Source organism: Bison bison, unplaced genomic scaffold (genome assembly GCF_000754665.1).
Source record: "Bison bison bison isolate TAMUID 2011002044 unplaced genomic scaffold, Bison_UMD1.0 scf7180017864452, whole genome shotgun sequence".
NCBI classification, from domain to species: Eukaryota; Metazoa; Chordata; class Mammalia; order Artiodactyla; family Bovidae; genus Bison; species Bison bison.
In genome coordinates, this window is record NW_011495014.1 from 11,493,022 (window position 1) to 11,507,526 (window position 14,505).

General features: G+C 40.1%; 1 protein-coding gene across 2 annotated transcripts in view; it reads left to right on the forward strand.

Moving 5' to 3' along the window:
- ACVR1 (activin A receptor, type I) overlaps positions 1 to 9,826 on the forward strand; it is a 131,262-nt gene extending 121,436 nt beyond the window's left edge. For both annotated transcript variants that reach the window (XM_010859015.1, XM_010859016.1), the window contains exons 10-11: positions 7,741 to 7,871; positions 8,608 to 9,826. In XM_010859015.1, coding sequence (XP_010857317.1) covers positions 7,741 to 7,871; positions 8,608 to 8,742 — 266 coding nt within the window. In that variant the 3' untranslated portion in view covers positions 8,743 to 9,826. The remainder of the gene's footprint in view (positions 1 to 7,740; positions 7,872 to 8,607) is intronic.
- The last annotated feature ends 4,679 nt before the right edge of the window (positions 9,827 to 14,505 follow it).

Sequence of the window (14,505 nt, forward strand, 5' to 3'; positions counted from 1 at the left end):
AATCTGTTTTCATTTTTGGCGGTCATATTAATGGTCAGTTCATGAATTTAACTGTTTCCATATTGTTAGATATCTGTCTCCTCCATATGGGGCCAATAGTAGATGTCTTTCTTCATATAACTTTTTCATTTAGGGAATTATTCTTAATCTGAGACAAAGTAGACCTATTAGGTCAAAGAATGTGGATGTTTTTATGGCTTGACGCATATTGCCAAATTGCTTTCCATAAGAGTTGTTCTAATTTACAATATCCCATTCACCCCAGGGTGTGATGTACCTATTTCACTTTCTTACTAGCTTTAAGAACTGACATTAAAAGGATATATATTTTTGAAATTATTGCATATTAAATGTACCTCATTTAAATATATGAATATCTTATCTTAGGAAGGTCATTATAATTATGTGTCCTTTGAGTTCCTGAGTCCATTGTAAAAATTGATGACCAGATAGTTCTCCTGGAGCAATGTGATCCTCAAGTGAACCATGAGTATAAAAATATGTCACATTTTATATTTTCATGGGAACTTTACATTTCTTTGCTACTAATAATAAACTTCATGCTGTGTCTGTACAGGAAATGAAAGTTCAGTCCATTTTCGCATCTGAAATTATCTCAGTAGTGTCTTTTGGAATTTACTGTTTGTGTTTAGTTTGATACTGAATTTGGAATTGGTCAGAAGGAAAACCATTTTCTCACCTTTTCCGGGTGAACTTTCTATGTGGATCTAAGGCAGGGTTTTGCTTGGATCACTAGTGCTTAAGCTGCAAAGTGTGCAGTAGGATCACCTAGAAACACAGACTACTGAACCGCCCCCACCAAGTCTCCGATTAATAGGTCTGGGGCTGGACCCAGGATTTTGTTTTCTAACAGGGCCCCAGGTGATGCTGTGCTGTAGTCAGCGACTGTACTCTGGAGATCTCAGGTAAAAATGGAACATATTCTATCAGTCTCAATCAGGCCAGGAAATAAAGACTGTCCCTAGGATGCTGATAGAGCCTGTGTACGCAGGATTTCTTGGTTTGTGTTCTGATACGCGAAACTTGCTCTCTTCCAAGCCAAAGCAGGGTCCCTTTCTCCTTTCAGTCTTGTAGCTAGGGCGTGGCCTTTCTTTCTGGAGTTTGGCTACTTCTCCAGCAGCATTCTTCCTTTCTTCCTTTAATATCCAGTTCTGCAGACACACTACTTTCTGGTCACCTGGATTCAGTGTGGCATGGAGACAGAACTTGACATGTGGACACCATAGGTATGTGGGTGCCTCACAGCTCTTCACTTGTGCCGCTTAGCTTTGGGTCTGATCAAAATACCTCTAGTAGCCCCAGCCAAGCATCCTGCAGCCGTTCCTTCTTGGGATCAGAAGTCCCTTCTCTGAAGCCTCAGCTTTCAGTGTTTAGAACCCTGTATGTAGAAACAGCAGAGCTGTGTTGCTCTAATACTGTGGTCATCTGCTTTTGGCTTTAAAAACTGAAATGATCTTCATTGTCCCTCCTTTGGCACACCTTTGACTGTAGCATCATCCAAGCAGCATGAGCCTCTGTTATACCCCTCACGTGTCTCCTCTTCCCTGCCCACAGGAGGGTTCTGCAGACACATTTTTGTTGCCCTGTGACTGGCTTTATTTAGTGATGGAATCCAGTGTGTCAAAAAGCATTTGTATCTTACTGAAAAAACCCTGCTGGCCAAGCTACGTCTCTTAATGGGGTGTGGACTAGGAAATGCTTGTTAGAAGAAGCTTATGTTTGGCACACATGCTTTGGAAAACCTCTTCTGTGAGTCCTTGGACTTGCCAAGGAGCCATGTGTGCATGTCGTTCCTAAGCACAATGGGCTTGTGTACAGAAACCACGGCTCGCGTTTCTTCAGCAACTTCCCAGTGTGTTTCATGAATTTATTCACTACTTCAGTGTCTATTAAGGTTTGAACAAAGGGGAGAAACATATTAGAGAAATTTTTAAGTATTCAAGTGATTTCTTTCAGGTTTGTCTGAGGCTTTAAGTGTGGGTTTGGGGCAGGAATATGGAGGTGGAGTAGGAAGGAAGGATTTTTTTCATGATTCCTGGAATTTTATGGCCTTGAGTTAAAGGTCTAGACCAGAGGAGGGCAGTTAATTGACCTCACGACAGAATAACGAGAGGCCAGCAGAACTTTACTGGGTGATGTTTGCTGCTTACTGGTCTCTCTCCTTGACACACCTTTCAGAGCAGCCCTCCACCAAGGCAAGCCTCTGTGATGTCAACCTTCTAACAGCCCCGGCATAAAGTGAATGATGCATTCTTCTTCTTGTAAGGGCTCCACAGCCAGCAAATGCTTGGATCTCTAGTGGAGCATCTCCCTCTAGGTTGAGGTATGTGAGATGTAAGGTGTCTGGTCATAGCTTAACTCAGAACATGGCTGCACATCTCTTGTAGGCCCTTTGATGTCTCCTCTGACAACTGTAACGTCAGTCAGTATTTTTAGTAGGGCATGACGGGGCAGCAGTCTCTGAATCATTTGCTGTGGCACTATTTCTTTGCTGGGAATCCCAGTAGTGGACATGACTTTTTAACGGATTTCAGAGGATGCATTTAGTCTTGACTTTGATGTACGTGGTTCCACAGGCCCATGAACTGGAGTGGGGGTGGCGGGATGAGGTCATCGCTGCCACACGTGTACTTTGCTCAGCAGAGAACAGAGCTGTCCTTCCAACTGTGTTCCTGTTTCAGAAAGGTGCACCTCCCTTGGGGAGAAAAAGGGCTTCCCAGCAAGTGCGCCCTGTTGGTTTACAGGTGTGACTCTCTGAAATCTCTGGCAGTGAGGCAGGGTCGAGGGGAACTGGGACTGGAACCCCTTGGCTGTCATCACTTTAGCTGTGAGAGTGCCATCCATTTGTCTGTCAGTCGTTTTTTATGTGGGCCATGGCGTGAAAACAGGGGGTCTGAAACCCTCCTGTGAGGAGTGTTAAGCAAAGTAACACAAGTAGATTTTTTTTTTTTTTTTAAGACAAGTAACATTTTTCATATATTTTTAAAAATATATTTATTTGGCTGTGCTGCATCTTAGCTGTGGCATGTGAGATCTAGTTTCTGACCAGGGATTGAACCCAGCCCCTTGCATTGGGAGCACAGCATCTTGGCCACCGGATCACCAGGCAAGTCTCAATAGATACATGTTTTTGAATCTTGTTCCTACCATGAAAAAATGTGTCTCTGAAAACACTGCTTCCCAAGATTCTTTCATACATGTAATGCCTTAATGATCTTTTTCCTATCCGAGTGCCACTTGTACCATTATTTTCTTAATCGTTGGAAATTTTTCAAACATTTCTTTTTAAAAGGAGATGAATGTCACTACCAGAAGTGGGAAAGCCAGTATCCCATGACATTAAATGGAAGATAATGTTAAAAATACATATACAGTTATTTAATTAAGATGAAAAAGTTTTGTCTGTGAACTGTTTTCTCACAGGTCATCCCTGAAGGAAACACCATATTAACTTAGAGATTTTTCAGAAGCCAACCATAAAGCACTCTGATTCAATGTAAAATGGCTTTAGTTGTAATGTTCTAGTTTCTGAAGGGTTTTATAATCCCTGTAGGCATTAACTGTTAATGGTAGCACTCTGTCTGTATGTCGGTGCTGAGGATTCTGCTTCCCTCACCTGTCACTTGGACGTGTCCACGCAAGTTGTGGGGCAGTGGAGAGAGTGAGCCCACTGTTGTGATGAGATGTACGCACTGTCCCATCCGGGGCTTGTTGGGAAGAGATCTAGAATACTAACAGGGAAATGGATTCTAGTTTGTTATTAATTAGCAGTGTGCTTAGACAAGTACATTTTCCCTGAGTGGGCCTCAGTTTCTTCTTCTGAAGGAAAAGAAGGCTGTGATCTGCCTGACTCTAACATCGCATGGATGTATTATTTTTTTCTTTTAATTAATTATTGGATATTGGAGTATAATCCAATATTATACAGCGCAGTGTTAGTTTCTGGTATACCATGAAGTGAATCAGCCATGTGCATACATATATGCCCTCTGTCCCACTCCCCACCCACCTCTCTAGGTCATCACAGAACACCGACCTGAGCTCCCTGTGCTATGCAGCAGCTCCATGCTTGTATCTTTGCCTCACCTTCAGATTGTTCAAATTATAGCTCACTCTACTTATCTGCAATTGAAAAAAATCCCCCAAACTTTGAAAACCAAATGGTTCGGGTATGGAGGATCACAAGGCAGACCTTGTTTCTGGATGCTTGCATTTTCAGAAAGACCCCTCTGGTGTTTCATGTGGTTTGAAGCCCTGTCCAGGGCATTCCTGAGATCGTGATGTGTCCTGCACAGGTGTTAGAACTAAGGCCTGGCAATTAAGGCTTTTACTTAGAACCATGCAGTGAATTAATGCCAGGGATATTGTTGGTAAAGGTATATCTGCTCCAGAGAAAAATGTCACTTAGATATATGTCCAGGAATAAACCTAATTGTATAAATCAGATACACATGTCCAAAGTTGTAGGGGAAGAGGTTATGGATAATTTCTCTGACTCTTTCCATGGCTCTTGAAGTTTCACCCCCCAACGTGAAAAAGCAAGACCTGGCAGGCTTTGTCCTCCTTGACCACTCTTGGAGAGCTCCTCTCCTGCTGTGCTCCTGGATCCTTTGTTGCTGTACCACTCCTTTGGCACTTGAAGTACTTTGTATTTTTAGTCCCTTTTGCTGAGTGCACGCTGTTCTCTTCGCTGGCTCACGATTTGGCAGTTGCTTATTGGGTGCTACTGTAAAAGGACTGAAAATCCACTTGTTTTCTGGCAGAAGAGGAATAGTTGTAAGTAACTTCCTGCCTCGACAACATGAGTCACTTCACAGCCTAACCTTGACCTGTCACCCTGCCCACCACATGTGCACCCATATCAGCCAAGAGAACGTCCCTGCCCCTCTCCAACATGGAAGGATCATTGTAAACCCCTTGTCTTTGTCCCATATCCCCTCTTATGCTCCCCCCGCCTGGAGTGCCCCCTCTCCTTGGTGTGTTCTTGTCCTGTAGTCTTTCTCGACAACTCATGTCTCGGTTCCCTCAAGTCCTGGCTCCCAGAAAGTTTCTTATGCTTCCATGGCACCAGCTTTATGTCTGGTGCTTAAACCACACAGGTGGCGTGGTTTAATTCTCTAAAACACCCTGAGCACCGCATCCCCCACCTCTTCTCCCTACTCCTAGTTTATATTTTTTTCCATATTCTATTATTTTCATCACCAACATCACATCTTTATTTGTATATCCTTAGTCAGTCCAACCAGTCCACCCTAAAGGAGATCAGTCCTGGGTGTTCATTGGAAGGACTGATGCTGAGGCTGAAACTCCAGTACTTTGGCCACCTGATGTGAAGAGTTGACTCACTGGAGAAGACTCTGATGCTGGGAGGGATTGGGGGCAGGAGGAGAAGGGGACGACAGAGGATGAGATGGCTGGATGGCATCACCGACTTGGTGGACATGAGTTTGAGTGAACTCTGGGAGTTGATGATGGACAGGGAGGCCTGGCGTGCTGGAAGTGCAAAGGACAGCCTCTGGATCACACAGTTTAAGGGATTAAAGTGGTTTTTAAGCCAATTTGGAAACTAGCAAGTAAAACTTAGAACGTCTATCCTTGCCTTTCAAGATATATAAAGGGGTAAAATACAATTTTTTTTTTTTAAACAAGATTCCCATTACCTAAGCAAAAAAAGAGAGGGGCTTGTCCTCATCTTCCACTAGAGTTCCTTGAAAACTGAGAGCATGTCTTATACTTTTATCATCCTCAATGTTTAGTATGATGTTCCACACATGGTTGGTATGTAATATACTTTGAAATAATTGCTTTCCTTGACCAGAGGGAGTTCCAGATGATGGTGGAGTTTAATCCCAGACTTATTTTATTCTGCGGAAGCATGATCAACATTAGAGGGAGAGAGTCAACCATTTGTCCAATGGTTGACAAGAGATGTGACTAACTCCCAGACATAATGAATTAAAGTCTCTTTAAACTTGATTCCTTTTGTTAAAAATGGCAGTTAAAATTAAAATATGGAGAACTATAAACCCAAAAGAAAACTTAATCTTTGTATAGTGAAATTTACTGTTGAGTATTCCCAAATTCTGTTTTAAAAATCGTTAACTGTACTTTTGCATTTACATAAAAATTCAACTTCATAGTTGTATAACCCTTCCCAAGCTGGCTAGGCAAATTACTCCCAAATGGCTATCATGCTAGATTTTTAAAGAATGCTAAAGTAGGCACAATCCTACTGTTTCTTATAAATTAATGTGGCCCTTATAAAGGTATAAATTATCTTGCAGGTCTGTGTTCAGCTCTATTTTATGTGATGTCTCCTAGTAATATGTGTATTGAAAAGAATTAAAATATTTTTTGAATGCTTCCTAGGGACCTGACTAGAGCAGTAGTAGGTAAGGCCTCTGAGATGAAGTATCTTAAGTCGTCTTTTGAAAGCAGGGATTTATGCCCAGTCTGAACTGTTTATGATTTGCCAGGAAAGGTGTTAATCCACTGACTAGTACACGTTACAAACACAGTCAAGCAATGTGGGTAAGTTAGATTTAAAAATATCAATTATAATTTTTAAATCTAATTTAGACTACATTCCATTTTTAAAATAAATCTATGAAGTTTAACAAAACTGTAGTATTTAACAGATGTTCCTTATCATGACTAATGTTTTCCATAAATGGTTTGTATTTATATGGGATCTTTTAGAACAGCTTCACAGTGTTAATTTCTTTGACAAATGAAAAGGAGATTGCAAAACAGTTATCTTCCCGTCTGTGCCAATAACCGATCTCGTAGGTATTTAGGAAGAGAAGTTACATGGAGGGAGAGGCAGTAAACCAGGGAATCTACTAGCCGCATTGCTGAGGCCTTTGATGATGGAAGAAAAGTAATGGATTTCCTGGGTTTTATTTCTATAAAGAAAAGAATCCATTTTCTCATTCCAAATCATTTCTTTAAATTTTTCTGTTTGTGGAACTACTTTTCTTTGCAAAGAGTAAGGAACTGATGTAATTTTGCTAAGGAAAAAGATTTCCAAGGCATTGAAAACCATGCCGGAGCAGAAATTAGCCACTTTCATAATTGCCTGGGAGTGAGGAAGAGTTCATTCTTTTTAGCCATTCTTCTCCTTTCCAATGACTGTCCTCCGCATTTTATTTTGTGCCTTTGATCTAAGAGGAAATAATAGAGCCATCAGACAGACAGCTGTGAATGACAGAGGGTACTTAGAACATACTGGATGAATGAGGAAATTGCATTTCATATTACATATTTGCATCCTCCGAAGGGGATGGATTATTTCACAGCAGTGACTTTTTCCCTAATAACAGAAAGGGGTATTTTGCTGATGGTTTTGGATTATTTACCTCTAGCTCTAGTTCATGAACTGCATTTCATTTCAGTTATGGTTTGAAGTTACTAGAGTCATGTACCTTCTTTAGGTATCTTGACCCTATTTAATCAGAGATTCTCTTTACTGAGTAGCAGTCACATTTTCTTCTAAACAGTTTTTGCCCTTAAGTCCTCTGCAGGGCTTCCTTCCTTTGCTTTGTTTTCCACGTATTTTTTTAAGACCTACCTGTAGCTTTTAGGATCATCTTGAAGTTTGAGAAAGGTGATCAGTACTTTTTCTTTTTTTTCTGCATTGTATCCTGTGATGCCCATCAATAATACCCTGGAAACCTCTATTCTTTTGCTAACCAACACAATTCTTGTCCATGTATGAAGGTATTGTGGAGGATTACAAGCCACCATTCTATGATGTGGTTCCCAATGACCCAAGTTTTGAAGATATGAGGAAGGTAGTCTGTGTGGATCAACAGAGGCCTAACATACCCAACAGATGGTTCTCAGACCCGGTAAGAGTACTATGCTTGCTTCATTTCAGAGCTATACTGTCCGTACACTTGTATACAACTCTATACATACCAGAGTTTCAGCTGGTAGAGTGATTTGTTCTGTTGCTTTCTCTCCCTATTTTATGTAAAAGGGCTTTAGACCTAGTAGAACAGGTTCACAAAGTGGTCTCATTCTTGAAAGAGCCACATCGATAAATCTTGATAACAAATGACAATATTCACAAGATTTTCTACCCTTGACCAGCTCCAGGAATTGGGAGAGTCATTACTATGCCACTAGCCCTAGGGCTGCAGTTTCACCTGTAAAAGTCTCACCAAGAGACTTGAATTAATGCTTTTAAATTCTTTTCTGTCTCTGCATATCTGAAATTCCAAACATAGGCTGTTTAATGCTGCCAATCCTTAATTGCTGTTGTTAAGTAGTAATAACAAATCTTAAGACATTGAGAAATGACCCTATTTGCATATTTCAGTATTAACTCTTAGTTAGTACTATGGCTTTTAATACCCATAAAACCATCAAGGGGTCCAGACTGGTGTATGTAATTGACTTGATAAAGTCAGATGGTAGCATTAAGACACTCAAGAGTGGCTTCTTTACCAGTGGCCAAGGCTTTGATTATTGTGTAAGGAAGATGGTAATAATATCACAAGACCTGCAGAGCCCTGCAAAATGGTTGGCATAACATCTGCCCAGTTTCTTATTCACTGTGGTGTTGGTTCTTTCTCTCCTCAGACATTAACCTCCCTGGCCAAGCTGATGAAAGAATGCTGGTATCAAAATCCATCTGCCAGACTCACAGCCCTGCGTATCAAAAAGACTTTGACCAAAATTGATAATTCCCTAGACAAATTGAAAACTGACTGTTGACATTTTCATGGTGTCAAGAAGGAAGATCTGACATTATTGTTGTCCAGCTGGGACCTATTGCTGGCCTGACTGGTTATCAGAACAGAATCCATCTGTCTCCCTCCCCGAATGGCTGCTTTGACAAGGCAGACATCTTACTCGGCTGTGTGCTGGGGAAGACACCAAAACCACCCTAACCTCGCTCAATGACTGTGACCTGGGCATTTCACAAACTGTTCACACTGCAGAGACTTAACGTTGGACAGACAATGTTGCAAAGGTAGGGAACTGGAGGAACACAGAGAAATCCTAAAAGAGATCTGGGCATTAAGACAGTGGCTTTGCATATCTTCACAGGTCTCCTAGACACTCCCCACGGGAAACTCAAGGAGGTGGTGAATTTTTAATCAGCAATATTGCCTGTGCTTCTCTTCTTTATTGCACTAGGAATTCTTTGCATTCCTTACTTGCACTGTTACTCTTAATTTTAAAGACCCAACTTGCCAAAATGTTGGCTGTGTACTCCACTGGTCTGTCTTTGGATAATAGGAATTCAATTTGGCAAAACAAAATGTAATGTCAGACTTTGCTGCATTTTACACATGTGCTGATGTTTACAATGATGCTGAACATTAGGAATTGTTTATACACAACTTTGCAAATTATTTATTACTTGTGCAGGTAGCAGTTTTTACAAAACTGCTGCATGCATATGTTAAAGCTTATTTTTATGTGGTCTTATGATTTTATTACCAAAATGTTTTTAACACTATACTCTGAAATGGACATTTTCTTTTATTATCTGTTAAATTCACATTTTAAGTGCTTCACATTTATATGTGTGTAGACTGTAACTTTTTTTCAGTTCATATGCAGAACGTATTTAGCCATTACCCACGTGACACCACCGAATATATTACTGATTTAGAAGCAAAGATTTCAGTAGAATTTTAGTCCTGAACGCTGTGGGGAAAATGCATTTTCTTCGGAATTATCCATTATGTGCATTTAAACTCTGCCAGAAAAAAATAACTATTTTGTTTTAATCTACTTTTTGTATTTAGTAGTTATTTGTATAAATTAAATAAAATGTTTTCAAGTCAAAGTGAATTTTGTTCAACATAAAAAAAATCTACATATTATAAGGCATTTTCTTATGGAAACAGAAGCACAAAACTAATTTGTAAGTCAAATTTGCATTTAAAGTCTACTAATGAACTTTAAGGTTCTAAGGAGGATGCCCTCCATCTTAAATTTGGTACCAGAAAATTTAAACTTGGTAGGGTGGAAGGGCGGCATTTTATTTTTTTCTTAGGTTTGTTACCCCCACTACAAAGCTGGGGAAACTGACTGACTGACCTGCCTCCTTAGAAAGAGACTTGTGAATGTAAGTGGAAAGAAGAAGGTCGAAGCATTTTGTTTTGTGTAAAGATGCTGTGTGAGGGGAAGCAGTCTTTGGCATCTTACCTACCTTTGCTGCTTGGGGAGAGTTGGTTGTTGGCTTTTTTTACTTGTGTTCAATGGGGTTTAAAATGTAGGGTTTAGAGTAACTCAGAGTAGAGGTGTTAAAATTCTGGAATGTTCACCAGAGGTAAGTTAATAACTTCATTAGTATACATTTATGTGGCAAGTATATATTAAGGTCACATTTAACTTAAAAAATTGTGGTAAAAACACATAACAGATTTTACCATCATAACCATTTTTACATATACAGTGCAGTGGTATTCAGTCTATTTACATTGTTTTGCTGCTGTCGCCACCATCCAGCCACAGAACTCTCTCCATCCTGCAGAACTGAAACTCTGTTAGATGATAGCTCTCCATTTCTCACTCTCTTCAATCCTTGGCACCCATCATTCTATTCTTTCTTTAGTTTGGCTGCTCTAAGTACCTCATAGAAATGGCATCACACAGTATTTGTCCTTGTGTGAGCCTGGCTTATTTCACTTAGCATAATGTCAAGGTTCATCTTTGTTAACAGCATACATTAGAATTTCCTTCTGTTTTATAGTTGATAATATCCCACTGTCTATATATACAGTGTTTATCCATTCATCTTTTGAGGGACACTTCAGTGGCCTCCCCCTTTTGGCTATTGTGAGTAAAGCTGCCATGAACTTGGGTGTATAAATATCTCTTTGAGTCCTCCCCCTTTCAATTATTTTGGCTGTATACTCACCAAAAGTGGAGTGGAATTGTATTTAACATTTGAAGTACTATATACATATATAAAATTGTACAGCTTGATGCATTTTTATAAATTTATACACTGACTGCACCCATGGAAACAGCACCTAGATCAAGAAGTAGAACACCAGCTTCTAGAGGAATGTCAGGATCACGGCAGCATGCGTTCTTTTCTTTCTTTGGTGTCACATCTATAACTGAACAAAAGTGCCTCTGCACATTATACCAGGACAGCAGGGATTACTGTGTATCTCTGCACCTCAAAATAGAACTTCAGAAGGGCTGTGGGTCCCAGGGAGACAGTAAGCCTGCCTCACCCCTACTTGCTGTGATCAGGAAAAGGAAAACCTGAAGAGTATAGAACTGAGTGTTGGACACTCATGGGGGAGAGAGAATTTGTAGAGATTCAGCCAACCTGATGGGAGGTTCCAGGACACTATTAGAGCTGGACAGAGGTGAGTCTAAATGCAGAGGAGAGAGGGGACTCCATTGAGGCACCTAATTTGCATGGATGACACTGCAGTGCTCTACACTTGTGTTGGCATTGGTGGCTACCTCTTTGTCAGTAGAGCTGGAAAGCCCAAATGTGAGGGACAGACTGCTTGGCTGCTATTTGTCTCCAGCAGCTCTTAGATTTCTGAGCAGGGATTTCTGTGACTGGGAGGAAGGAGAGGAAATGGAAGGAAGCAAACAAGAATGCCAAAGAACACCAAAATAATGTGTTTCCTGCCATCTGCTTTGGGGTTTCAGCTAGCAGTCTACTCACAGATCTCTGGGAGTATCCCACTCGTGGATCTCTCTGTCAGGTCCTGGGCATCCCCAAAGCCCTAGGCAACTAAGCCCACAGCTCCTGGCTCTTTCTGTGCTCCTGAATGCAGCCTTGAAAAGTAACCCTGGTAAGGAAAAACCAGAAACGTGAGCTACAGTGTCATCTTCTGGAACACAAAAGAAGGTTTTTAGATGCCAGCCTGTTGATTTGTGACAGCCAAAGAAAACAAATCCTTCACTAAGAAAAGTGTCTGCTATTTCAAAAGCAAAAGCAGAGGTACATAACCTCAAACACTATGAAAAGTCAAGGAAATATGATATCACAGAAAGAATGTTAATTCTCCAGTAACTGAACTCAAAGGCATGGAATATTGTGATCTGATAAAAAATGCAAAATATCTATTATGAAGAAATTCAACGAGCTGTAAGAACACTCAGCAAGGAAATTCAGTGAACTTAGGAATAAATTTAATGATCACAGATTCTTTATCAAAGAGACTGAAATTTTAAAAAGAACCAAATACATTCTGGAGCAGAAGTCAATGAATGAGATGAGGAATGCATTAGTGAGCAAAAATAACAGATCTGATGAAAGAAGAAACAAGTGACTTGAATGGTAGGAGTTTAGAAATGATTCATTTAAAAGACAGAACTAAGGTTTATAAAAAGTGAAGAAACTCAGAGTTATCAGAAAAGCAAATACTAGATAACTGTACCAGGAGAGAGAAGGGGGCAGAGTTTATTTAAAGAAATAATCAGAGAACTTCCCAACCCTGAGGAAGGAATTGGACATACAGGTCCATGAACGTAATAGAACAATCTATTATCCCAATGCAGACAGACTGTCTCCAAGACCCAGTCTAACGAAACTGCCAAAAATCAACAGACGTGTGGACATGGTTGGGGGTAGTGGGGTAGGAGATGAACTGGGAGATGGAGGCTGACACACGCAAACTACCATGTGTAAAATGGCTAGTGGGAAACCTGCTACAGAGCACTGGAAGCCTGGTTTGCTGCTCTGTGATGATCTAGATGAGTGGGTGGGAGGGAGGCCCACGAGGGAGGGGATATAGGTATACATACAGCTGATTTACTTCATTATACAGCAGAAATTAATACAACACTGTAAAGCAACACTCCAATAAAAGATCAGTGATGAAGAAGCAGCTAGGGAGAAATTCAAGTAACCTACAAAGTAATCCCCGAGTAAGCTATCAATGGGTTTCTCTGCATAAACTCTATATGCTGGAAGAGAGAAGAAGGGCTTATTCAAAATGTTGAAGGATAAAAACTGCCAACCAAAATTTAACAGCAAACCTATCCTTCAGATATGAGGAGAAATAAAGACTTTCCTAAATGAGGCCTGAAGGAGTTCACCAATAGACTTGCCTTGCAAGAGATTCTAGAAGAGTTTAAGCTGAAATGAAACCATGCCAGTGATAGAAAAACATGGAAGTTCATAATACTCTGATAAAGGTGAAAATTAGAAAACTTTTAACTTTACATTAGAATGGTTTGTTAAACACTTAGTGATAGTATAAAGTTTAAACAAACAAAAAAAAAACTCAAGAATAACTACTATAGCTTGCTAATAAATTTATGGCATAAAAAGGTTAATTGTGATGTTAAAACTATAAGAGGAAGATTAAAGAGGGGAACTTTTATAGGTGAACAAAGATAAGTTCCTATCAGAATAAAAAGGGCTGTTTCATCTATAAGATCTTAGCTTCTGTTTAACCAAGAAGCAAAAGTCTATTATAGAGTCATAAAACATGGGGGGGGAAAAAAGGAGACTGAGCAAATTCCAGGGAAAACCATCAATTTGCTAAGGTATGCAGAGGGGGGAAAAAAAAACCAGGGGAGATGGTAAACCACCAGAAGGCAAATGATAAATTCTTGCATAATCACTAAATGTAAATGGACTGAAATCACCAGGTTAAAGGCAGACAGTAGCTTGAATGGATTAAAAAAAAAAAGCCAGCTCTATGCTGCCTAAGGAGACTCATCAGCCCTAAAGACACACAAAGGTTAAAAGTAAAGGGTTGGAAGAGGACAGTTCATATAAATCCTGTGTTGCACGAATTCAATGAAGTCATCCTTACAGATCTAGCCTGAGGTTCTTGCTAAGGCTCACTGAGTTGCTGAAGACCTCTCTGGATTCCTCCTCTTAACACACGTTTGCAATTTTGAAAGTCTGCAACTCGAATCTTCGTTTGTAGAGAAGCATAAGAGACTACTATGAGCTACTGTAGGCCAGTAAAATGAACAATGTAGACGAAATGGACAAGTTTTTAACCTAGAAAGGTAGTCTTTGAAGACTGAATCAAGAAAAAAATAGAAAATATGAACAGACGAAATACAAGTACTGAAACTTACCGTGTGATTAAAAAATTCCCAACAAAATTCCAGGACCAGATGGCTTCACAGACAATTCTACCAAACATTTAAAGAAAAGTTAACATCTATCCTTCTGAAACTATTCCAAAATTTTGCAGAGGAAGGAATACTTCCAGACTCATTCTATTAGGCCAGCGTCACCCTGATATTAAAACCAGATGAAGATACCACAGAGAAAAGAAAATTACAGGTCAATATCACTGATGAGTACAGACACAAAAATGTTCACCAAAATACTAGCAAAGTGAATCCAACTATACATTAAAAAGCCTCTTCATGAATCACAGCCTTGCCATGGCAAAGGGAACTGTATAACTCAGTGAAGCTATGAGCCACGCCATGCTGATCCACCCAAGATGGACAGGTCATAGTGAAGAGTTCTGACAAAACATGGTCCACTGGAGGAGGAAATGGCAGGTCACTCCTCCT